At 39.5% G+C, this 27,020-nt stretch overlaps 2 protein-coding genes across 2 annotated transcripts; both read left to right on the top strand.

Moving 5' to 3' along the window:
- The first annotated feature begins 653 nt into the window (after positions 1-653).
- On the top strand, positions 654-8,027 carry cenpt (centromere protein T). The gene is made up of 13 exons (XM_044179288.1): positions 654-1,019; positions 1,339-1,459; positions 1,541-1,682; positions 1,769-1,862; positions 2,087-2,223; positions 2,448-2,502; positions 2,699-2,835; positions 3,086-4,129; positions 4,876-5,181; positions 5,277-5,376; positions 5,480-5,647; positions 6,306-6,410; positions 7,456-8,027. Exons 1-13 carry the CDS (start codon positions 934-936, stop codon positions 7,583-7,585), a joined length of 2,625 nt encoding a protein of 874 aa, XP_044035223.1. The 5' UTR covers positions 654-933; the 3' UTR covers positions 7,586-8,027.
- A 946-nt stretch (positions 8,028-8,973) lies between these two features.
- On the top strand, positions 8,974-25,313 carry LOC122867770 (speckle-type POZ protein). The gene is made up of 10 exons (XM_044178968.1): positions 8,974-9,130; positions 17,442-17,644; positions 17,764-17,885; positions 18,663-18,814; positions 18,980-19,107; positions 19,209-19,386; positions 19,595-19,650; positions 20,788-20,910; positions 21,455-21,597; positions 23,533-25,313. Exons 2-10 carry the CDS (start codon positions 17,567-17,569, stop codon positions 23,675-23,677), a joined length of 1,125 nt encoding a protein of 374 aa, XP_044034903.1. The 5' UTR covers positions 8,974-9,130; positions 17,442-17,566; the 3' UTR covers positions 23,678-25,313.
- The last annotated feature ends 1,707 nt before the right edge of the window (positions 25,314-27,020 follow it).

Raw genomic sequence — 27,020 nt, 5'->3', positions numbered from 1 at the left:
GATTAATATATAACCTTTTCATAGAGGAAAGTTAGACCACTTTTTTTCCTAATTTAAAATTTGTTTGTATCTGCCCATGTCTTCCTGATTGTTTACTTTGGGTGCGTTTATCTTTTTCACCTATAGTCTGCTTTTTATATGGCAATGATGCTTTTAATGATATTCTCCACCTCTTGATGTCTAATTTTAACAATTTCCTCTAGTTGTAGTGCTATCTGTAGCTGTAATTCCTTTGTTGACCAACAGAGTGTGCTGGTAGGCCAAATGGAACAATATGCTGCAGGGGAATTATGTTACTTGAGTGGACAAGGGATGGAAAACATAATTATTTGACGAGTCTTATTTTGTTGGGTAGGTTTTATAAACATGCATGCAAAAGGATAAGAGAAAATATAAGTCTTGTGGATTTCAAAATACATCTGGAGCATCAAAAAATCACCATCAAATCAATCATGTATGTATTCTGCACATGCCTGGGTCACATCGAACAAAAGAGGTTGATATATGATTTAAAAACAACGTTCTCATACAAATCAGCAAATAATATTTTAAATAGTCCGTGCTCTCCCTAGTTTCTTCAGTTGGTGGCGATATCGCTCTGGTTGGTGGCAAACCGCCATTTAACTAAAATAGAAGAAGAAGAAAACCGTCTTCTCGCGAGGTTTCACTTAAAAATAACGCGGGCAGTGTGAGGAATGAATCCGTTGAAACCACGTCCATGGTTGAAATAGACAACATTAGAGAGTCAACAGAGGGTAGATAACGATTAACTAGATAAACGTGCAATTGATTACACCGTTTTCAGTGTTACTCGGCACAATCGCCTGATTTACAGAAAGCCGCAGCTTATCACATTTAACGATACTGTTTACCGTTTGTTAGCTAACATCAGCTAACCAGCTGACTAGCTGACTGTCTTAGCTCGGTTTCTAAATGGATCCGACAGAGGATTTGTCTGCTCGGGTCCTGCTGAAACATATTCTCAGCACCGAGACACCCAGGACTCCCATCACCCGCAGGTACTTCAACAGCCCATAAACTTTATTAAGTTTTTTTCTGGGAAAAAACTAACTAGATTAGCTAACGTTAAGTCAAATTATTGCCATCCTCGTTTGGGCTCAGTAAGCTTGAAGTTGGTTACTTGCACTGAACGTATAAATGCTAAGCTTGAATTCAACAGAGTAAAACTACTTTCCCACTCTAAAAAGTCTATAACTTTACACCTGATACAGGAGATGCCAAATTGCCATAGAAATTCTTGATTTTCAGATCGTTACAAATGAGTGAAAATTACTTTGTAACCAGTATTGAACTAATTATGAGCTGACTTGTTTTAAGTGCCTCCAATGCACCGAGTATCAGCGGGACCAGGCGCAGCAGTAGACTGAGCAAGAAAGATGCTGGACCCCAAACCCCACAGGACATCCTGAGGCGCAGCCTGAAACATAAAGTACATGAGGTGAGGAAGATGAGCAAAGTTAATTTTGATGTTGCACATGTTGAGTCTCTATACAAGTTGACCTATGTACCTTCTTTCCAGAGTATAACCAGGAAATCCCTGCCCACTATTAAAAGGACTGCATCAGTCGTGCTCAGAAAGATAAACACGCCTGCGACAGGCTCAGTGCTGTTTGATGATGGAGACACACCGAGGCACATACTCATGAACATCCTGCGGACAGGTATGTGCATGGGCCTGCGCTTATTCATGTAATATCATGTTGCAGCTGGTTGTCCTTTTAACCATGTCATTTGTCATGTGATTCAGAGCCTGTGAGGTCCCCTGTGGTTCATGAGAAAGTTGCACCAGAAGAGCCACAGCTGTCTTCAGACAACTCCAGCATTACCAGCAAGTGTCCTAGGTGAGCTGTGTGTGTGACAGGAATTCCATGTTGCTGACATTTGAGATGTACATCCAACAGTATTTTAAATAATTGCACTAATGTTAGTTGTAAGGAATCGACTTTTTATATCATTGCTGGGCCATAACTGACTAACTAAGCCTCTCCAGCAATACTGACCGTTTGTATGCAGCTGGCTACATTATGTTGTGTGTGTAAAACAGGATTATTTGTTTGACTTTCAGCATTGAGCTGTCAGGGTTGGACTTGCCTGATATAACTATTGGCAACGCAGCAAGTACTGCGAAGGGACTGAGCAGAAAGAGACCACGTCGGAGCCTTAATGTAACAGCTTTTGAAAAGCGTCTTAAAGATGGAGATGGTAAGTTAAAGCCACTATTGATAGGCCTCAGTGCTTCAATGGGATTTTGTAAGATCCTAAGGATGTTTGTTAATGTAAATCCATACATTTACAACAGGGTTGGAGTGTTCTCAATATACTCCTGTTATAAGAATGGGAGGATGGTGTAGAAACATGCGAGCTGCATCAGTGAACAGTTATCATGTATATTTTATTGACTAGCTGATGGATGCTTGTGCTTACAGATGTTGAAGAGGGAAATGAATCAAAAGGTGACCTTTCATCACTTTCTTTGTCAAGGTAAATTGTGTTAAACTACAATGTTGTGTAATAATGTTTTTACATGCAAAAGGTTATGTGATCAGGCACTGTCTGATTTGCAGTGAGTGATGTTATTAAGTAAATCTCTTTTTGTGATTTTAAAACAATTAAATTTCTGTTTGCAATGTAAATGAGTGAATAGATGACTATATGGCATGTCCCATCTGTTTTGCAGTTCCACTTCTCTGAGTCTTAAAACACCCTTTGTGGATGTTCGGACTGAGAAAAAGGGCCTGCAGAGAAGAGTATCTAACCGTCGAAAAATCACAGAGGAAGAATTTGGAGCTGCTGTAAATAAAAGGCAGATGGGAGGTGATTATGATGATTAAAATACTCTTCTTAACTTATCACATTTTTCCTTTTTGTTCCATGTGTGATCATATGTATAACAAGTCCATGCGATCACTGATTATTCATTTATTTGTTAACTTTTCTTCTGTTAACCATTTAAACTGTAAAGTGTAGTATGTATGAAAAGAATTGTGGGTTATCTCTAGCTGCCGTCCTCAGTTTCATTGCTAATGCCCCCTCTTGGTTTTCTCTCTCTGTTCCTGTCACCCAGGAGTGAGCAGCTTTGTGCTGGCGGAGCGGGGTCTCAGTGAGACCGCCTACTCTGAGGGCTTCACTTTGGGCCTAAGCAAACTCAGTGAACCTGATATCACGACTGATGTCGTCCACTGTAACACTGCTCTCTACGCTCAGCCTGATGCCATGTCCAACTTTTCCATTGTTGCAACTCAAGACAAACCCACGGTGATGGCGTCTCAGCTACAGAGACAGATGAGAGAGCTGGAGCAGATGGAAGCAGAGCAGAGCAAGCTGGGGAAAGAGAAATCAGTGTATGTATTTCCAACTGAAGAAGGGGCTGTGGCAGAATCCCAGAATGAAGGTTTTTCTCAGTCGGAGGAAGATGTGGATGCAGCTGAATCTCAAACGGCGGATGGGAAGAGTACAGCTGATGGTAAACCTGAAGATGCTGCAGCCATGTCGAAATCTGAAGAAGAGGAATGTATATCTGAATCTCAGACTAATGTAAGGGATGATACAGCTGAGTCTGAGGAAGATGAGAACAGGGTGGGAGCTCAACTGGAAGAGGAAGGTGCAGCTGATTGTCAAACTGAAGAGGATGCTGCAACCAGGTCTCAGTCTGAGGAAGAGGAGGTTGCAGCAGATTCTCAAACCGAAGAAGAAGGTCCAGCTGACTCTCAAACTGAAGGAGGAGGAGGAGAAGAAGGTGGAGTTGATTCCCAGCCTGAAAAGGATGTTGCAGCCAGGTCTCAGTCTGAGGAAGAGGAGGTTGCACCAGACTCTCAAACCGAGGAAGAAGAAGAGGGTGCAGTTGACTCTCAAACTGAAGGAGAAGATGCTGCTGATTCTCAGTCTGAGGAAGAGGAGGGCGTGGCAGAATATCAAAGTGATCAAGAGGACCCTGCAGCCAATTCTCAGTCTGAGGAAGACGGTGGTTTGGCTGATTCTCAACCTGAAAATGAGTACGATGGGGAGCCGGAGGAGGAAGATGATGAGCAGGAATCAGAACAGCTTGAACACATAAGTCGTAGGACTCATCGCTCTGAGGGGGGACTTATTGTGCCTGTTACAGACACAGGTAAGGACGTCAAAAAGTATATCTCACTGTGGCTATAAGGGCTGTAACTAACAGCTATTTTTATTATTGATGAATCTGTCAACAATTTTTTAGATTAACTGATTGTTTAGTCTATAAGATATAAAAAAAAAAGATGAGAAGTGCCCAATACAGGTTCTCAGAGCGCGAGCTGATATCTTCAAATCACTTGTTTTGTCCAACCAACAGTCCAAAACCCAAAGATATTTGATTGTCAATGATGTGAAACCAAGAAAAGCAGCATATCCTCATATTTGAAAATCTGGAACCAGCAAAAGTTTGTCATTCTGGCTTAATGAACAACCGATTATCAAAATTGTTGCCAATCACATTTCTGTCAATCAACTAATCGATTAATTCACTAATAATTTCAGTACTAGTATGGATAATATTGTTTTTGTCAGCTGACTATTAAAAGACACTGAAGATAACTATATTGTGCTTGTAGTGTGATGAAGTGAAACAAAGGACATAAACTAAGAGCTGGGCTATGGGGGGGAAAAGATTAATCTACATCAATATTGATATTCATCACAATATTGTTGAGGTTTAGAATATAATGCTTAGTTGTCTGGTTGATAATAAATATGATGGACTGAATGATAATTACAAGGTAATTATATTATTATTATTATATTTCCCAGCTTTAAATAAACTGTCCAAAATGCAAGTCAAGGTATTTTAAAGTGAACGTCCTTGTTTAACATCTAAGTGTTGTTTGCATGTAGGACGGTCTGATGGCAAGTCCAAAGCACACAGTGCTGTTGATTTACACAGCAGCCTGGAAATGGGAAGCCATGAGAGCGGTCCGCCTCATATTGGGATCCCTGACTTGGCTGAGTCCCCAACCCGAGGACAGACAGATGTGTCTTGTACAGAGGCTGATGCTGATAAAGAGAACTCCTTACATCATCTGGAGGTGACGCATGATATTGAGGTCGGTGAGCACCTGAGTGACGATTTACCTGAAGCAGCTGCTGCTCAGGACCCTGCTGAACAGGAGGAAGAGTGGGAAGAGAGTGAAGATAGTGAGGGTCAGTCTATGTTTTTGTTTGTGTGCTTTTTATTTAAAAAAAAAAAAAGGAAATAAGAGTAAGACACGTTTTGATTTGTTTTCTAAAATCTTCAGAGGTCCCCAGCAAGACTCCGGCATTCGTCAGAGAGAAAAGGAAAATTTTTCACACTGATCCTCTGGCCTCACCTTCTGTTCTTAAGAATACTCAAGCCAGGCAAGTTGCACTTCCTGCTACACTGAAACATCTAGTCTAATCTAGTTTATTGATCATCTTTTATGTTACTGACAAGTTCTTCTAATATCTGTTATGCCACCAGCACTACAAGGGAAGGTTTGCCTGCACCTAAACCTAAGCAGGTGAGAAAGAGGAGGACCGGGCCAGCTAAAAAGGAAGGAGGCCTTCCTAAGAGCTATCTTATGGCCGTGTTCAAGCACTTTGCCAAAACAAAGGTCTCTGCAGATGTGTACCCTGTCCTAAAAGAAACGTAAGTAACTATGACTGGAGAGGTTTTGAGTTTATAGACTGTTGGAACTAATTAAAGGTGGAGTATGTGATTCTGGAGAAATCCAATACCATGATATAGAGCGAACAACGACACAGCAAGTAATGTAACTAACGTTAGCTAGGCTGTGGGTTAGCAAACTGTCCCTACAGTTGCTGCTGCAAAGCTAACAGCCAGAGAGGACGAAACGTTTCCAAGAGCCAGCACAGCAGCTCCAGACAGCGATACTCACAACTCTCTTGCTACTATAGCTAACATCACAACAACAGCATATCTTGGCAAACTAGAAAGTAAGCTGAATGTCCGTGGGCAAATCATATTACGTTACCTGACACACAAATCATGGCTGGAATAGTGTTGTGTGGCTCCGAGCCACTTTGTTTCCCATTTACAGAGCCCGCGCTGCGTCAAAACACCTGGAATTTTATTTTTTTCAGCACGCACACTGAAGGGACAGCTAGCGGACTGTGAGGAGATATTCGCTGAATTTTATTAAAAAATGTGTATTGGATTAGAATTGCATACCCCACCTTTAAGCAACAAGTGGGTTGCCTTTGCATTGTATTATGGTGAAGACATCATGGATTTAACTACCTGTACTGTATACACTTGCTTCATCGTAATTCACTGTCTTTAACAGAATGGATAAATTCTTTGAGCGGCTGGCGGAGGACTTGGAGACGTATGCTGTTCATGCAAAGAGAAAAACCATAGAGGTCGAAGATGCTGAACTTCTGTTGAAAAGGTAGGTGTGTTGCATGTGGCTTTAGGACAGCATTAATTACTTTTTGTGATCAAAAGTGTTTAATATGTCATCCTGACACATTTGTTTTATGGTGACAAACACTGATTGTTTGCCATGTCAACTTTCAGTTCCAACTTGCCATTTAGGATTGGATGAAATTAATTAACTCCACAATCCTCAAACCTCTATTAGGGGATTTTTTGGCCACTTGGGTGCAGTTCAAGAAGCTACAGTATAAACATTGACATATTATCACCTTATGTAGTTGTTATGGCAAACGTGTACACAAACAATAATTTATGTGCACATCCAACAGACAGAGCAATACTGGCATTCATTTGTAGTTGTGTTTCTGGCGACGTGACAAATGTAAGTCCAATATTCACACTCCTTTTAGCTCTGTTTGGGTCTCCGTCAACTCCTGAGAAAAATATCTGGTTCTTTAGCTGTTAAATGCTCCACTATGTCATTAACGTTGTCTGTCTGCTGCTTGGTGCTGGGCAGGTCGCGTACAGTGACTTTTTAGAGCTATTTGACTGAAAACAGCAGCTTTAACAAAACAAAATAAAATGCTGTTAATGCCATACAAGAAGAATGCCATGAAGAAGAGCAAGAATTATAGAGACAGCTACAATGCTATCAGACATATAGTATGAAGAAATAAATATTGTAGCAAATTTTTTGCTTAGTACTTCCATTCCTGTGTGCCCTGACGTGATAGTGAGCTGCTGTAGCAAAAGAGTTTCCCCTCGGGGATCAATAAAGTATTTCTGATTCTCATTCTGAACATGCAAACACTGTCACACTAAGATTATACTGACCACTAGATGGCAAGCTTGAGCTCCATGTTCAGTCTGAAGAAAAGCACAGGTGGCTGTGACATGAGCAGTAAGCATAAGGAAGGAAACTCTAATTTTGAAATATCCCTCTAATATGCAACATTCATCTATGAGAGCACACATCTAACTAACAGTATACATAAAAACTGCCTGACACTTTACATTAGTTTTCTTACATTTAACTTGTGTGTTTTTGCGCTCTGCAGGCAGGGTTACGTGAATGACAAGGTACCCGTGGAAGTGCTTATTGAAAAATATCTTCGTATGGACCAGCGCAAGCTCCTGATCCCCATAGCAACCAGTGGAAATGTTGTTATCCCTAAAAAGCGGAGATAAATGTTTTATATACAGCCACATTTTTGTCTGGTTTCATCTCTTGGACTTGGACTACACAGTTTACTTGCACTGCATTTGATTTGGACAAGTGATGTTTCCATTTAATCAGAATATAAAGGTTTCTGTAAATGTAAATATTTGTTAACATATTCTTTACCAAGACTTCAGTTTTGTATGTGATGTCTGTATAGCTTTTTTTTCTGTCTTTCTTATTATACTATGTTGGGTCGAATGTGTGTTTATATCTGTACATAATGCAAGTGTTGGCGTGTTGACAACAGTGTTTTGTCATTGTCACTAAGATTACATGAGTACAAGTATGTCAACTTTCTTCATTTATCTTTTTATGCATATACTTTATTTTATGACCGTTTAAACAAAGTACGATGTGCAGACTTAAAAAAAAATCTACAAATGTTGAAATAAAGTTTTCTGTTTCATATTTATGTCCTTTATTAACAGCCATTGGTGAACTGACACATTTAACTGTAGTACTTCCCCTACTGAGTGGCTTAGTTGACCCATGTGAAGAATAAGTGTAAGTTTAAACGGCATTTCTCAACTCAGACTAGTTCTCATCTGTATGAAAATTGGTGATTAATGCATTTGGATGCCATTTGAGTGTTTTCCCTTGATAGATTTAGGCTTACAGGCCACCATGCTGTACTTGACAGTTGCAGGAAAGAAATGTGGAAGCATTTAACTTGTGCATTTACAGAAAGGTCAGTTTGGATAAAAAAAAAGCTGGTGTAGTTATGTGTTTTTTTTATGAGCAACGTTTTTGCAGAGGGATTTGTAATGGGAGCCCTGCAGAGGTCATACTGTCTAGTGCTTAGCCTGTGTCCACTAAATGGGGAAAATTCATTATAACTAACCCTTGTCTCAATCAGTCTGGTGCAAACGAATTATTTCTATGACATATGCAAAGCACATGTGGCTGTATTAATGGAAAACCTCCATTCCTCGACATTTTAAGTTTGTTTGCACCGTTTATCGCAAGAGAAGACTCGTTAAAGACATTGGATTGTGAACATTAGAGGTTAAAAATGTATTAGAGACACCTTCAGGGTGAGCGGATGAATCCAGAAATTAATTCTATCTGCAACTTAATTAAATTCAACCTTTTAACAGTTGATATCCGTTAATCTTGGCAGGCTGTGTTAATAATCTTGGCACAAGGCAATAGCTCATCCAGTCTGCTGATTAAATAGAGACAAATTAGTTGTCACTGGTACACTGGCTCCAGCATCCATGTGAATAACAGAGCTATAACTAGTTACTCATTTTCACCTCTTACAAACAGGCAAGAGAGAGAAAACAGGCCGACAGATAGAAATGAAAAATTATACTATGGTACATTATATTAAATATATAGTAAATGTTTTCCTTTTATTCATGGTCTGTGAAATTACTCCGAGACAGTAGGGGGAGCTCTGTGCGAGACTATCCATGTCTGCCAGTATAGACAGCTAGACAGCTAGCCTGCTAGCAAACAACAACAGAAGATCCTGGACAACTAGCGTTATAATTTAAGCCAACACAAAGGTAAGTCCGTCGATAAATAAAACAGAAACCAGTAATATACCGACTAAAGACTTAAAATCACACAATGGACGCTGTTGCGTCGTATTTGTAGTCGCAGTTTTTGCGGCAATTTCCCCGACCTTTTTGTTTGGCTTAGATTAGATTGCTAACAGGGCTAACTAGCCAACTAGCTTGATCGAGTTAGCTCGCGTGCTATCGTCAGCTTGTCTGGGTAATTTAACGCTACAGTGTTTATATACGTTTAACGGTATCAGACCTTGTCATAAGTGCATGGGATTTCTTTATGAACACACCGGTCTTTACTCGTAGCTAAAGTAAAGAGCCAATTCAAAGTAACGTTAAGATACTATTATCGATTATCTGTAGTGTTAGCAGGTTAACTACCTGCTACTGTCTCCGCCTACATCAATTGCAGTCCAAGTTTCAGTTCCCACCGTCGTCTGCTACAAGTAAAAGCTTAGTAGGATGACTTAATAGAAACACGTAATATATGGCTAAACGTTGGGTCAAAAGTGTAAATTATATTTGTGGTTAATAAATAGAGGATCTATGTCCTGGGCCTTCATCATACTTTTTCTTTAGAACCATTTAATGTACTGTTGTGGATAATGTGTTCAGCGTTAGAAGTGATCATGTTGTTATAGTCTGTTTTCTCCAGCTGCTCAGAAACCGGTTAGCTGACCATAATTGTTTGGGTAGAAAGGGATGAGTTACAGTGATGTGTGACCCTAAAGCAGTGAACAGTGCTATCTTCTCAATATTGGCGCATCAGTACATGCACAGTGGTTTGAATGAGTCAGGTTCACTGGAAACAGACCAAACACCACAGCAGTGATTTCACTTATAATGTCATTTCTTCTTACTAAAAGGAGGTTTTGTGTATCTCTCATGCAGCCATGCAGTTGGTGAACACAGTGACATGAACATTGGTGTCTTTATTATGTTCATTTTTTTGTCAAGACTGTTTTGGAGAAGTGTTGATTCAACTTTATACCAAATGTTTTGGCCTAGTTTGTGGTGTTGTAAGTGATAATATTATAATGTGAGTAAGTTGACACTGCCTGTTCATATAGGCAACCGGAAATATATCTGAGTAGGAAAAAATGCAAGACCCCTTAAACTATATTTCAAATGCATAATCAGTATTTCATATCCAACTCAAATGCTACGTTAAAGGATATACTGGCAACTGTATTCTTTATTGTGCTGAGGTGAGGCAAAGCTGTCTTGCAGTACTTGCAATCTTTAGTTATATTTTTGCTACATTTTTGCCTAATATTGAAAGTTAAAGTGCTGCCACACAGCAGATTTAAAACGGTTTTCAATTTAAGTTTTTCCCGAGTCCATCTCTTTGCCTTCCAGATATACTGAGTATACATAACTCAGTTCAGCTGAGTTCACCTTTAGTGTAATGACCCAAAGTTAAATCCACTGTGGTTGCATTCTCCATTTTTCAGTGTAAAAAAACAAATGTTATTTAAAAAAATGATGAACTGTGACTCAAGTTTCAAGTCAGTTTTCAGCTCAACAATGCATGTGATCAAATTTTTGTATCAGTCACAAACCTTTGTTTCATCCCTAGTTGGCAAAGTATTTTAATACTTGTTCTCCCGCTGAAACCTGGGTTCAAATTTATCTACCTCAAGTAGATACATTTTGCAACTTAAAAGAATAGAAATCAAATGCCTCGTCCATGTTTTCCTGTAGACTTTTATGTTATTAGCTCTTGCAATGGCATTAACAGTATCAAGGTAATTCTGGTAATTGCAGGCATGAACAACCCAGTTGTTGAGTTGTCTGCTTTAGGGCTGACTGGTGTCATATTTACATTTTGAATTTAACCCTACTTCTATATTTCTGGTGGCTTTTTTATGACATCATTTTGAATGTGTTGGAGTTTTATGTGATATGCACATTGATACGACCCAGTTGCACTCTTCTTAAATTACAAATAGGTCCAGAAGCAAAGACTTTCTCCCATCATGATGTCTTACACACAGCAGCAGCAACAACAGTGTCTGTCACACATTGTTGATTGATGATTTTAATTGAAACATCATATAGCCCTAGTCTGCAGTAAACCTCTCTGGACTTTAAGCCATTACATTGTTGTGTGCCTTTTCAAATTACTGGCTACTTACATGGGCATGGCTGCCTGGCAAGTTTAGGCAAACCAGATTACTTACGAACAGTAAACTTTTTTCCGAAGAAATCACAATATGTTTGTGAGTTTATTAATTATAATGGCAGTTGTGTTTCCAAAGGATCATTTCCTGTCGATACTACCAAGAACCACTGATTCATAATAAAGCTCAAATTCCAATAAATTAACCAAATTTAAAAATAGTAATAGTGTAGTTCCACTGTTCCTCAGATACCCCTAAAACCCCCTTTTAAAGCTTTAATGACTGGACTACTTGCAGTGTCTACCCTTAGAGGTCAAGTGTAACTGTTGGTAATAGTGTGAACCAGGTGACTGGAGACATTAGATATGCATTGAGGTCCCTCCTCCCTTTAACCTCCTGTGCCCAGCGCAGTGAGGAGGGTTTTAGTGAGGAAGTACAGGCAGGAGGTGAAGCCTGGGTGCTAATGCTTTTTTGCCCTGTCAAAACCCCTTCAATGTAATTGTGGGTCTGCACAAAGTCAGGGATGAGAGCGAGGCAAGCTGATCGCTGTAGCAAAATCAATAGTTCATACCTCTGAGATTGGGTTTTTAGGAAAGGAGGAGCACCATGGCCAAGGGCAGAATATGAAATCACTCCCACAGACGCCCAACACGCGCTGTGCAATCGATCCCCAGTCCCTGTACCAATTATAGTTTTAAGGTTTGTCTGTGGCTTACTGCAGTCCTCAAAGACCAAAGCTTTGGAAATAGACATTGTGTTCACTGACACTTCGACAAGGGTTGCAATTTTTTCATCCCCCTTGGAAATTGCTGTCTGAAATGCCTCCATACCTCCAGTCTTTAATTTAGAGCAGAGATTGATTCTATTTTCCTTTTTTTTTTTTTTTTTTCGGTTGGGGTGAGTGAAATGTCAGGAAAAGAGCATTGTGCCAACTTATGTATCATATCTCCACATATACATTCATACATTTTAATGAAACAGATTTTTCTTTGATCTAATTCTATGTTATTGTGGCTCCAAATATCATTTGATTGTATAAACGTTGCTGTGAAGTTCAGTCTGATTAGTCTTCACAGGATTAATGTGGAATAGTCAAAAAGCTAACCTTGCTACTCACTAAGATTGAAGTGACTGAAGGGTTCATAGATTGTTTTTCCTTTCTCTACCATCTCTTAGGTTTTGAATTGATTTTTGTTAAATATTTTTGCTGTTTGATGGATTTTGATTACAGGCTTTAAATGTTTAAACCATCTCACTTGCTCAGATTATTGGACACAGATAATCAATGTATGTAGATTGTCTGGTGAAAGTCCAGCTAATAACTATAAACAATTATTATGCTGCCTTTGACCTCTTTTAGTGGTAGTTTGTGTTTTGTTGTCTTTGATCAATTGTCCAGTTTGGTTGGTGTAGTTTGTTACTGATTGCAAGTCATGTGATGGGAAAGAGAAAAACTTTAAGTTGTAATTTTTAAGATTTCAGTCCTGGTTGATTTGGCAACACCCGTGGTTAGTGTGTGTTAACAGCAAGTGCAGTTTAATACTACAGCAAACACTCATTGAGCAGCTGCTTTGTCAGAAATAGTGTATCTATTTACAGTTCAGCCAAACAAACATGTTGTTTTAATAAACAAGTCAGTCAATAATAATTGCAACCGCAATCTGATTTCATGTTGCACATGGCGCAAGTAGTTTTCCACACAACGGCAGGAAACAGTAAAGTTGGTGACCTTGATGAGCAGTCAAAAGTGTGCAGCCTGTTGCTATAGCTCACTGTGGCTGTTTCGTCTTGTTCCATTACTAAAATTCAAGCTTATCCGCTGACCAGAGAATGCAGAAAATGACTATTGTCTTTTCTTTTTTTTTGATACATTTTTGATGAACGCTCACGGTCAGTGTGGTGACAAATACATTAAGTTTCCTGTGGCTTCCTCACAATGTGTGCCAGTTGCACGCTTTTAATGTGAAGCAGCAGTAGGAAATGTTCGGTTAGCATTAACAGTCACTTTATACAGCTCTGCCACAGTGTTACAGTAAACAGTGAGGCTGTTATCAATGGGATGAAATTGCACTGGATTACATGCATGCATAGTTTTCCTGAGAATCGGCCATGCTTAGGTAGTTAATCTGAATACAGCACAGGAATGACGGACTCTGCCACTATAAAAACTACAATATAGAAAGATAATTACTGAATGTAAATACATTGAATGGCTACTGCAGAAAAAATGCTGACCATAGTATTACACATGGGGTATGATTGTATGAAAATCGTAAGGATTATAACTTTAAGATCTATGGCTGATATGTGTTCGGCTATTACACTATTAATGGACCACCTGTCCTTAAATCTGTGTTTAGTTCACATCTCAGTCCATGGGTAGTTGAGGAGGAAACTGGAGCGCACAGACGGTTCAAAAGGTGCTGAGTTTCAATGCGGTGTGCGTCTTCATCAGAGTCCATCTGTCCAAGAATCTGTATTTGATTTCTCTCTCATACCCCTGTTTGATTTTCTTTTGTCTACATCTAACAACTTTTTGTGGCAATTTATCTCCTCGAATGGTTCCACAGACGGTGGCCCATCTTTCATTCGCCACCTGTTTTTCCATTTGGCTTCTCTCTCACTTTACTTTTCATTTTCTTTCCCTGCACCCCCTTTCTTTGTCTTCGTCTCACTCCATCTTACCACTTGCCACTGTTAAAGAATTGGATTGGATTTTTTAAAGACAGTCTTGGAACAGGGCTTAACCAAGCTTCTGATATGATTTTTTTTTGTATTGGCTAACCTTAGTAATGTAATTGGAGTGGTGGATAACTTTAGTAACACAACAAATATTCCTCGTAGTCCATTAAATATCTGTACTTGAGTCAAGACAGGGATATTCATACTCAAAGTGGTAAAGATATACTTCATCAGATACACTCAGATTCTTCCCATTAAGACCCCTTTTGCCTCGAGAACAGGCTTTTTTCTCCTCCACCCAGCTCGTTGTCCACTTTGACTGTGACTTAGTAGTATCACTCAGTTCCAGCAGAGCAGGGTCTTCATGTCATGAACATCCTGTCCCATCCTAAAAGGTGTTCTATCGGGTAGCGATTTGAAGACTGTGCAGGCAAATGTACTACACTGTTACTGTGTTAAGTGTTTCAGTTCCATACTACATACAAATACCATACAGTATGTACTATAGTCAGCTCTTTTTAAAGTTAAATGTATTTGTTAGAGACCATGTACATAAAACTATACAAGCAGAAGAGATTTGCCTTGTACCAGATTTAAATACTAGCTTTTTTCCATCTGCAGTCCCTGGTAATGTAGACATTCAAAGTATACTTTTTTCAGCTAGTATACATAAATGAATGTACTAAATGTTATTGTTCTAACAGGAAATGATTCAAGTTGTGCTTTGATGAAGGAGAAGAGGAGAATGTTTTCTGAGATGTCCCTAAAGCCCTCTCACCGTCGTCCGCAGTTTTTTTTCCTTTTCCTTTTCTGATTTCCTTGAATTGTGGGACAAAGGTCACAAAAGACATCTGTGTGTATCCTGAATTTTGTCACCCAACCTGTAAGTGTGATCACTCTGCATACTCAAGTTCCAGCTAGAAGTGGTATATAGTATGCAATAGGCCTTTTTCACAGCAGACATTTTGACTTGTCATAGTAGGAAAAACCACAGGTAACATTAACAATGGCTCTGTTTTATTCTAGTGTCCCAGTAAGCTGTGACAGTGAGACAGCATGCACAATACCAGGACCCTGAAACTGAAGCAACTAAATGGAATTCAGTCATCTTTTATTTTATTTACAGCTTCTTACTGTAACATGTCAAAATGTCTTCAATGAAAAAGCCTTTTGATACACAGGCTGTGTTCGAAATCAATCATTCAGTCACTCATTCTTCTATATAATAGACATGCAGTAGTTTACGTTAGAGTGAGTGGACACTTATGAATCATCGTCATTTTGTATCATCACAGTCGCACAATGGTAATTTCCTCAACTATTAAATGTGACACATAGCATAGTGGGATTTTTAGCAGAAAGTAGTGTATGCCGTGGAGACTTCTTTTTTCTTTCCACCTGAGAATATTTGAGGGCATTATACACTGCAGTGCATACATAAATGCCACATTCTGACAATCAATTAAAGGGTGTTAAGAAAGCATTAGATCACATTACTACACCAGTCTGTTGTAAAGTGTTTCATACATTCAGTTTTCTGTTTGTTCAGATTTTACAATTCACACAGCCTCTAAGCAGCATCACTGTCAATGTATCGCCTTCATTCAGCGTAATCACCGGGAGCAGAAAGCTCAGCTCCGAGCCGTCCAAATCTGTTACACTGCATTATGACCCAAATTGAATTCATGGATGAAGACATTAAAGTCTCTGGGTGTGAGCAAAAGCTAGAGATGGATGAGGGGTTAGAGGAATGGTGAAATAGCAAAAAAGATATTAACAGTATGAGGGCCCAGAAAGAAACTGACTATTATACAGGCTATTTATATGTATATATATTGGCTAATATGTGAAAAACAGTGCATTGTTCAACCACTGACCTTGCAGCAAGATGAAAAAGGCTTATGAATCTGGCACTGTGTCAAGACGGTGTCTAGTGCTGAGTAATTTGTCCTTATCCTCATCAAAAGGTATAGAAATGAGGGCAATACAGAATCTGTACACCTGTATCACATAATCAAGCATTGACTCTGACTTGTGTGTCTGAGGCAAACCAATAGTTTTGTCCTTGATGTCCAAACTACCACTGAAACCCTGTCAGCTCGTCTCAAGTGATGGGCATTTTTGCAGTGGTGGGGATTGTGGGTGTGACGTATTTTCTCCTTCACTGGCTTGGGAATTTGTTTCTGTATGAGTCAGGAAAAAGGATGTCTGTTCATGCTGCTAATACGGGGGTTAATAATATAATTTTTTTACAGGGGTTAATAATATAATTTTTTTTACAGTAAACCAAATGTACTGTTTTAATGGGGGGGGGGGGGTAACAATAGAAGTATATGGCATGGAGGAGTAAGCTATATCAGTCTGATATATTATCCTTTTAATGTGTAGATTTTACATTTGTGGGAGATTTCTGTGTGGTGTTTGCAATTCGAGGTCTCAGTCATGCTAGACAGTTTTAATGCCAAGTCTAAATTCTGGCCAGACTGTCCCACCAACCCATCTGGGAAATGTAAAGTGTAAACAACATTTTATTGTTTATTAACTTTAAAGGCCAACAACTCAAATAGATCTGCCCTCACCATCTTTTCCTTTCAAAAATCTGTGTGGAAATTAAACTTCCAGTAACTGAAATGTCTGTCAGAATGCTGCAATCATTAGTTGTGATTTTTTTATGTTGTTTTGTTGTCAACTCTTGAAGCTCAGTGCAGTTTGTTGTTGCAGTTTATAGACAGCTAAAATACTGCAGTTAGAGAGCTGTGTTTTCAAGGTTTTGGTTTACAGGTCTTGATAGTTACCTTTCACTGCGACATGGCATCTCCTATAATTTCCATCCACAGGAGCTCTGTGTCTAAGAAAATGAGGCAAAAGTAATAATATTATATAGTGGATGAAATACTTTGTGTCATTAAATGGTCACTGCTGACCAGTTTAAGCTCTTGAAAAGAGCCAGACATCAGGGGTAAATAACCTTCAAACAGACTTTTCAAGTTTGTTAGAGTGTGTGTGTGTGTTTGGAGGAGGGTGTGCAGTGTGCATCACAAATCTGCACGATCTTCCTGTGTGACTTGAAGGTAATTTGGAAACCTTGGATTTGGCCAGTGGCTCCAACCCCCACCACAGTCCAGGGAGGCAGCTTGTTTATTTACAGTTCATTTTTGAGACTTAATTGCAATTGCAGCAGCTATTGATCTTAGAACAGGCATAGGCCATCGATCTCCTGCTGTCCCCCAGTGGGTCAGGGACAAGTCATCTAGCCCCAACACCACAAACCTCAAATGCAGGCAGTGTGGCTGCACAAATTAAATGATATTGAATCTTAACTGGATTAATGAAAGATACAGTGCCTGTGTGTTGCATCACAATGAGCTGTTTTCTGTGTGGTTGCCTGCCTCTTTGTTAGAAGAATGTGTTTCAGGATAAACAGGATTTTCAAGGAACTTTAAGGAGATGGGATTTAAATTCTAGTCTGATCAAGTAATCACACTCACATTGTCTGTTTCTAGGGGGCAACTGCTTCCATCTGGTGTGTGCTGATGCAGATGGACGTCAGAACTGAACATTGACGAGTGGAAGTGACGGATTCCTCCTCCTCACCCTCTTGCCCCCGACACCTTCTGTCACGCTGGCAATGTCAAGAGTCCCGAGTCCCCCTCCCCCTGCGGAAATGTCCAGCGGGCCTGTGGCCGAGAGCTGGTGTTACACACAGGTAAATGACCACGCTGGGGAACTGTTGATCAACCAGCCAAGACTCCGTAACGCTGTTATTTTTTATCTCACATAAATCAAGCACTCTGAGCTTCACTGAATATCTTTTTCCTTTGCCAGATCAAAGTGGTGAAGTTCTCTTACATGTGGACCATCAACAACTTCAGCTTCTGTCGTGAGGAGATGGGCGAGGTCATCAAGAGCTCCACCTTCTCTTCCGGGGCCAATGACAAGCTGAAATGGTGGGTGAGCAAGAGAGCTGCTCTGTTTCTTCATATTCTAATATCCAGTATTCGAAGTCTTACTGCACTGTACAGGAAGTGGACTGTCGAGAAACATCTGGAAAGTCCCACCCTGTCTGATTAGAGTTACAGATTCCAACACAAATGTTATTACTGGCATTCTGTCTTATGAAGGTCTTTCTAATCTACATTGATTTTGATCCCTTTATCAAGCAAACAACTCAGAAATAATACCTCACAAAACAGCATTTCACAGCAGAACCTTGTGAATTCTTAATGAGATCATCAAAAGCATATATAATATAAATTGGTTTCCAGAGAGAAAAGTTTCCCCGAATGTCATGGACATAGAGATACACTTCAAAATAAAACTGTGGTCATTTACTGTAAAAACTAATAAAAACAAAAAATGAAACAGTGTACTTTGTCTAATAGTTGCCTTTGATGTGCACAATTAAAAAAAAAAAAACTGTGTTGCTTTAATTTACTCACCATGTTCAGTAGCAATTAAGAGAAATTAGTGGATTGACTACCAGTTATTTTATATTTATTATAAATGTACACATGTATCCCAACCATAATAAAAATATGTATCTCTACCTGCACTGGTCTTGATGGCATCTAATGAAGTTTTTTTTTTTTTTAACTAAAATTGTACCATAGCAAACAAGAATACAGTTTTTCAAGTGTAATACACTAGTTATAATTAGTTAATACATTATTACCTTCATCCCCTTTACTAGATATCTTAACTGTTGCACCCTCCACCACCATCAGGTGTTTGCGAGTGAATCCCAAGGGCCTGGATGAAGAGAGCAAAGACTACCTGTCTCTCTACCTGCTGCTGGTCAGCTGTCCAAAGGCCGAGGTGCGCGCCAAGTTCAAGTTCTCCATCCTCAACGCCAAGGGGGAGGAGACCAAAGCCATGGGTGAGTCAACTGGGTAGCACAAACTTAACTGCAACAGAGGCAATGAAAGAGTCATATTCTAGACGTAACATCCCTGGAGTTTACAATTTTCTGCTTGCACTTTAAAATCACATCTTTACTTGGACTCACCTCTTTGTGACTTCTGTGTGTCCCGGCTGTCTGCAGAAAGCCAGAGGGCATATCGCTTTGTCCAGGGGAAAGACTGGGGCTTTAAAAAGTTCATCCGGAGAGACTTCCTCCTAGATGAGGCCAACGGTCTTCTACCTGACGACAAGCTCACGCTCTTTTGTGAGGTACACTGCCTAGTCTTCTTGGTTTATACCTTGTCTCATTACAATGCGATTTTTTTTTTGTACTTTGGAGTATTTCTTTTCATTTAATTTCTCTCCCTCAGGTGAGTGTGGTGCAAGACTCGGTCAACATATCGGGACAGAACACCATGAACATGGTGAAGGTGCCTGACTGCCGGTTAGCAGATGAACTGGGGGGACTGTGGGAGAACTCCCGCTTCACAGACTGCTCCCTGTGTGTTGCTGGCCAGGAGTTTCAGGCCCACAAAGCCATCCTGGCAGGTACAGACATGAGTCAGACACACCCCATGTATTGTCTTTGTTCTGTCTTTTTGCTCCTCCAGTTTTAAATGCTTGACTGTGTGTGTGGTTGTAAGTATTTGTATATGTATTTATTAGTTTGCCCTCTGACTGTTGCTTGATCCCACGATTACTCACATATTAACATTTTTGCTGTTGTCCAAATATTTTTCCATATCACTGCTTTCAGCACGTTCCCCTGTATTCAGCGCCATGTTTGAGCATGAGATGGAAGAGAGCAAAAAGGTGAGCCCAAGGTCCCAAAGATATTTTATTCTTAGAAATAAATGTGTTTTGTTCCACAGTGGCTCAACTGCTCAGATTTTCCCTGCTGTGTTGAGGGGTTAAAGTGAGTGAAGGATTGTGTGCTGTCAAATGGCTGCAGCACAGAGCTGTTTGGTGAAACTGAATGATAGCGGACCTGAAATGAAATTGTCCTGCCGTACATGAGGGTCATGATTCATCCTTCACTGACAAAGCTGCAGAAGCAGAGAATTGCTTTTTTCATTTGTGCACATGTGACTATAAGAAATGAAATTGCAGGAAAAGCTGCCCAGATGTTTTTTTGTTTTTTTTTGTTAAACCAAGGCCATTTCAGCATTTATGTTGCCAACTTTTTTGAAAGATTGAAGTGTTTCACTTAGGCATTAACATATTTAAAATGTAGAGCGTATTTAGTCTGAAAAGCAATGGATAGAATACAGGACAAGAAAATGTTTTTCAGTTGTAACAAAATCTCTGGTATTAATCACAATTAATCACTCCAGCGAACACAATTCAGAATCACAAAGAATCCTGTTGTTTCAAAATCCAACTAAATTGAGACTTGGCAACACTGGTTCTTATTTCTGCATTTGCTGTAAGGTTAAACCAGAAGAATTCATCAGGTAGTTTAACTTTCGTCCTCATCACATTGTTTACACTAAAGGTTGGTCATGTTGCTTTGCACAGCAACTCTCTCTGCCAATCTCACATCTACTGTGTGGTGTAATCTCGCAAGATGACCTCATTTGGAGTCCTTTATAGTCACAAATACCCCAAAGGAAGTGCAGCTGCCTAGCAAGATGAACAGGGAAGCTTAAAAGATGTAAATAATAACATGCTATCCTATTACAACTGTGTGAGATTTACAGCCCCATAAATAATGAAATGTCATTTCTTACATTCCCTAACATAATACTGCATACTGTCCAATTTCGAGCTATCTTAAGTTGTTTATTCCCTGTCACTCATTTCTAAATATCAGCATTACAAACTGTTGTTTTTACGGCATAATGCAAAAAATGGAAATATTTAGTCAAACATGAAGAACATACTGTAGCTGAAGCTCATGTCAGGGTGAAATTTAATCCGACCTCCTTATTCCTCGTCTGTTTCTGTCAGAACCGGGTAGAGATCAACGATGTGGAGCCGGAGGTTTTCAAAGAGATGATGTGCTTCATTTACACAGACAAGGCTCCCAACCTGGACAAGATGGCTGATGACTTGCTGGCAGCAGCTGACAAGGTAATATAACAACACATATAACAAACTACAACTTGCTATATTTTGACATACTGAGACATGTCACTTGATATATTGGCAATATTCCAGGAATTCACATATTTAGAATCAGTTAATTTGGGCTGTTTGGCCTTTAATTTTACTGATTTTATGGTATTAATGTTATTAATACTTTACTGCAGACCGCACCATACATTTCTACTGATGTTAATGTTGCAGTCTTGGCTGTATTTAATGTGAGGAGAGTTGCATATTATTTTGTTGGCAGCATGTATTGTGAGCTTTCAGATGCATTAGAACCTGACATGGTACAAGTGCATGACACCGAATGGGAGACTGACCTTGAGACACAGTTTCTTTCTCAGGCCGAGCGTCGAGCTGTTTATTTTTAAAAATGTTAAAAATCAGATTCATTACTGGATGGTCTTTGTTAGAGGTGTGACTGACATCACAGACTAAGGGGCCAGACTGACGTTTCACAGCAAATACCACCTGAATACTGATGAAGACAGAAAGTGTACTGACTCTTGTGTCCCCTCTCTTTCAGTATGCTCTGGAGAGACTGAAGGTCATGTGCGAGGATGCGCTGTGCACCAGTCTGTCTGTGGAAAATGCTGCCGAGATCCTCATCCTGGCTGACCTGCACAGTGCCGACCAGCTCAAAACACAGGCCGTCGACTTCATCAACTAGTGAGTTCACACACAGAAAAGAGCTCGTCATCATCTTATAATTAGGTCTGCAGCACCTTTTTACAGACTCACAGATCCTCTAGAGTCCACTGAACATTTTGTCTGTTTTTGTCCGTCTGTTACATCTTCGTTATCTTGGCATCATTACTGATGGTACCGGGACTCAGTCTCACCCTCTCGCCTCATCTCTTGGTGTCACAGTTAATAATTTAATCTCACATGTCCCCTCATGGAGTGGTCTGTCTGATATATGTCGAGGCTTTCAGAGGGATCGGGGCAACCTGACTCTTCACTCAGTCTGCTGTCACCTCTCCTGTTGACTCAGACGAATGCGTAATAATAACTCTGAACATGTGTCTGTACTGGTGTTCAGCTCGTACATATTTCTTCAGATTATTCCCCTCTGCCAACTACACACGATTCATCCTTTATGCACATTTACAGAGCTGAAACAATCAATCGATTAATCGATTAGTTGATCGACAGAAAAATAATCGGCAAAAATTAATCGTTCATTAATGAATTTAAGTCATTTTTCAAGCAAAAATGCCAAACATTCTCTAGTTCCAGTTTTATAATTATGAGGATTTGCTGCTTTTCTTTGTCTTATGTTGGTGATTCCCAACCTGGGGGTCGAGACCCTCCAACGGGTCACAGGATATATCAGAGGGGTTCACAAGATGATTAACGGGATAGGTTAAGAAGAAAAGAACAAAGTTCTGCTACACATTTGAATTCTTTATCTTTTATCGTTGCTTTTTTTGGTGAAATATTGGATAGTTTTACCCCTCTGGGCCTTGAAAATATATTCAAATTAGACAAAGAAATTGAAGTTTAAAGGTCAGAATTTGTAACTTATAGACTTCTGACACCTGCAATGAGGAGTCACAAGTACAGACTGCTGTAATTTGAAGTGGAACTGAAATTAAATATCATTTTTTTTGTCTGCTACAGCATACATACAGTGGTGTGCAAAAGTGTTTGCCCCCTTCCGAATTTCTTATTTTTTTGCATGTTTGTCACACTTAAATGTTTCAGATCATCAAACAAATTTAAATATTAGTCAAAGATAACACAAGTAAAAACAAAATGCAGTTTTTAAATGAAGGTTGTTATTATTAAGGGAAAACAAAATCCAAACCTAAATGGCCTTGTGTGAAAAAGTGATTGCCCCCTAAACCTAATAACTGGTTGGACCACCCTTAGCAGCAGTAACTGCAATCAAGCGTTTGCGATAACTTACAGTGAGTCTTTTACAGCGCTGTGGAGGAATTTTGGCCCACTCATCTTTGCAGAATTGTTGTAATTCAGCCACATTGGAGGGCTTGAGTATGAACTGCCTTTTTAAGGTCATGCCACAGCATCTCAATAGGATTCAGGTCAGGACTTTGACTAGGCCACTCCAAAGTCTTAAAAAAAATAAGAAATCAGGAAGGGGGCAAACACTTTTGCACACCACTGTATCTGCTCTGAAAATCACTTGTCCTGAGTTGTCTCAAATGTCACTTGGGTCCGGTTAGATGGCGGTGTGGTTCTTACTCTTCAATACCACTAACAAAACACTTTGCCCATGACATGTAGGCTACAGCGCAACTATGTTTACTTTGTCACTCGTTTCACTCATCATGAATTTATTTCCTCCATAGCAATAAAACACGTTACACGAGCCTTCGGAAGCTCCTGCAGGTTAAACTGGGCTAACGACACACTTTTAGGATTTTTAGACCTGTTTCAAATGTAATTTCCAGTAAAAAATATTGTCTTTTATATTCGGGCCAATACGATCATCAGGAAAATAATCATCATATTAATCAATAATGAATATAATCGTTAGATGCAGCCCTCTATATTTATCTATACAAATCGACTTTCCCCAAACTAATATTTGTTTTTTGTTTCTCTGTCTCTCTGTCTCTCTCACGCCCTGTCCTCCAGCCACGCTGCAGAGGTGATGGAGACAGCAGGTTGGAAGTCCATGGTGGCATCTCATCCACACCTGGTGGCCGAAGCTTACCGCTCCCTGGCTTCAGCCCAGTGCCCTTTCCTCGGACCCCCACGCAAGCGCCTCAAACAATCCTAACAGCCTCAGAGGAAGGCGTCTACACTCATGCATACACACACACAAGCGCGTACACACACACACACACACACACACACAGATTCCCCCCTTAAAGACACAGGGACAACCTTTCCCCTTGCTGTTACCTACTACACTACCTACAGCCTCCCCCCGAATCTCCCCCTTCTGCCCCATCCAAACCTGCTGAATTTAGTCTAAAGATGGATGGAAGAAGAAGAAGAAGGAGGAAGAGGAGGAGGAAATTGAAGAGAGAGGCAGTTGGGCTCATGAAGTGGATGTTTGTCGTTTACAAAGAAACCACAACACACCTCCCCTATTCTCCTCGGCTCTGGCTTAGTGAGGTCTGACATTGTGCTCTTTTCCGTGTGTGAAGTGAAATCCTTCAACATCCTGCTAGTTCCTACTTTGGAATCCGTTTGGGAGGAAGAACTGAACACAATAACCCAATAAGAGCCAACTGTCTGGAAATTTGGAGGCTTAAAGGACAAGTGCAGATAAATAAAGTCTTTAACTGTCTATTTTATCATAAGGCTTCTTTTTGCTCTATTCTTAGCTTTTGGAGAAGAGCGGTCTGAGAAGCCCCCCAACTAATGGACTCATGGGCCTGTGAGGGACTAAAAAAGAAGACGACGAAGAGGAAATGGGCCTGTTTGTTACAAACTAGAAGCCCCCTGAGAAAGACAACCAAGGGCTAGTTAAAAAAAAAAACAGATGTGGGACAAAATCATTAAAATAATTCTCCCAAAGAAAGTTGGGAAAACATTGCACTAAAGTCACTGTTCACCCCTCGTCAACCCTTACCAGCAGTAAAGTAGAAATACTGTAGGCAAGCACACATTGAAGCAAGCTTCATGGACTAAAGACCCAGCTGGACCACCAAGAACAATTACCCTTTAAGAAGATTTATCAGCAAGTGACAAAAACAACACATGTACTCCCATATGGAACTCTGCTTCATCTGCGTCCATTATCATTTTTTAAATAGCCGGGGGGGAAAATCAGTAGATGATACAGAAAATAGCAACGCACAACTGGATGTCATTCTTGGGGAAATTGTATTTTGTGTGTGGATCTGTCTTTGTAGCCCTTGAGAGAAAATAAAATCCAAGGTGTCAACGGACAAACAAGGAGACAACAAATGGAGGAGAGAAAAAAATGTCAAGAAACAGTTTTAAAATAACATTAGAATTCAATCAGGCATGTTAATTTCTTTTATGATGGATTTCTTATTTGTTTTTTTTCCTCAGAACTGTCATTTCTATTTTTTTCATAGGAATTTGTACAGACACTAGTGTTTTTGAAGCTGTGTAGACAAAAGCCTTTTGAACCGTTAAATTGAAAAAAAAAGTGAACAGATGTTTTCTTTGCAGGCATGAAGACTGAGGGGAAATGAAAATTGAAATGAACACGTTTTAATGTTCAGAATAGACAGAATGTGAAAAAATGCACACCAAGGCAAACCACATGGAAATACAATTGAGGTTATTATTTTAACCTGGTGGAAAATGGTAATCGATAGAAGGAACTGTTGTTGTTTCTTTCCTGTAGATATGGCTGGTTATGAGAAGTGACACTTAGTTGTTGCCATTTTTTGTTCCCAAAAGAATAAACCACAACTATTTTGTATTGAATGCAATGCAAACTTTGTCTGTTTTTTTTTGTATGAGTTATGTGTTTGTATTGAATTCATTATTTATATATATTTTGTCACATAAAACTACAGTTTGAGTTTCACTCAAAATAAGTTTTCGAACAGAATAAAACCATGGATCTAGTCTCTCTTTGTGGGGATGAGAGAAACTTTGATGCTGTTGCAACTTTATAACAAAACCCCCATTTCTAGTTCCTTTTCCACAATTTCAGTGCCAAACACCTATGTCTGAGTTTGTTAGACCATATAATGCATGTTTGTATTCATCTCTTCAGTCCCTAAATGCTTGCAGATGAAATTCACTTTTTAGAGCTGTGAATTAATACTTAATATGTGTCCTCACTTGTGTTTTGGACCATCCAAAACATAAACTCCATCCACTTTTCTGCGGTGGCAGAAGAAGGATGTATTGTCCATTTATTAGTGTTGAAGAGCTTTTCCTGCTTCCTTCAAGTTCTGCTCTATAAACAGGAGCTGCACCTCATCATTGGGCCTCATTTTAATTTCTTACTTTCTGCTCTTGAGATGCTTCCTTTGGTTTTGTTCTTCAGTTGATGAAAAAACAAACATACATTGGTGTGAGAATTGGACTGAAGGCAACCGACAGTGGTGGAATGAAACTAATTACATTTACCCAAGTACTGTACTTAAGTCCAAATCTGAGGTACTTGTTCTTTACTTAAGTATTTCCAAAAAATATTGTACTTTTATTATTTATAACTGAAATGAAATTGCTTGACATGCAGGTACCTTCTAAAAACTACAGATACTGTTTATTGTTGTACATGCTTAAGCCAGCCTTCAGTTGGAGGATGATGCACTGTTGAAAGCATTGTGGGAATATCGAGAGAGTCCACTATGAGATTGGCTCTCGCTGATCGAATAGAAGCAGGGAATTAGATGGTGAGCTGAAGCTCAATACTTTGGCTGATTTGTAATTGTAGCAGTTAACAGGAGCTTTCTGCCAACCCTCCGGTCTCTGAACACAGCTGTGGTGCGCAGGGAGGGCATACATGACAGTGATCAGTGAGGTGTGTGAGGGTTGGTCGCCTCTGTCGCCCACATAATCTAGTCAGCAGCACGTGTCTGGTTCATTAAACATCCGTTCACCCAGTAGAAAAGGTTATTTGCCAGTGCGGAGAGTGCAGTGGTGGAATGTAGCTAAGCGCATTTACTCAAGTACTGTACTTAGGTACAAATATGAGGTACTAGTACTTGAGTCTTTTCTTTTCATGCCACTTTATACTTCTACTCCACTACATCTCAGAGGCAAATACAGTACTTTTTACTCCACTACATTTTTTTTTACATAGTTACTTTACAAATTAAGATTTTGCATAAAAGACATATGAAGATCTTATAAAACATTTTTTGTTATAAATTAATCTATCCAACAGTATATACAAGTACATGTGAAATGATGAATCAATTGATTGATTTGGGTCATTGTGACGGCTTTTCTCACAATTTTCAGAATTTGTACAAACCAAACAATCAATCGATTAATGGAGAAATTAATTAGCCAATTAATCATTAGTAGCAGTCCAATACAAAATAGTTCAAAATGAGCTCCACCTCAACCAACTACAACAGTAAAATCTTGCTTTTACATGAATGCATGAGTAATAATAATCTAATGATATTAGCATATTATAGCATCACAATCACAGGGGCCATTTTTCTTCAGAGTAC

Source organism: Siniperca chuatsi, linkage group LG20 (assembly GCF_020085105.1).
Source record: "Siniperca chuatsi isolate FFG_IHB_CAS linkage group LG20, ASM2008510v1, whole genome shotgun sequence".
NCBI lineage: Eukaryota > Metazoa > Chordata > Actinopteri > Centrarchiformes > Sinipercidae > Siniperca > Siniperca chuatsi.
Note: the sequence above shows the minus strand (reverse complement) of the source record. Positions and strands in the feature narration are given on the sequence as shown.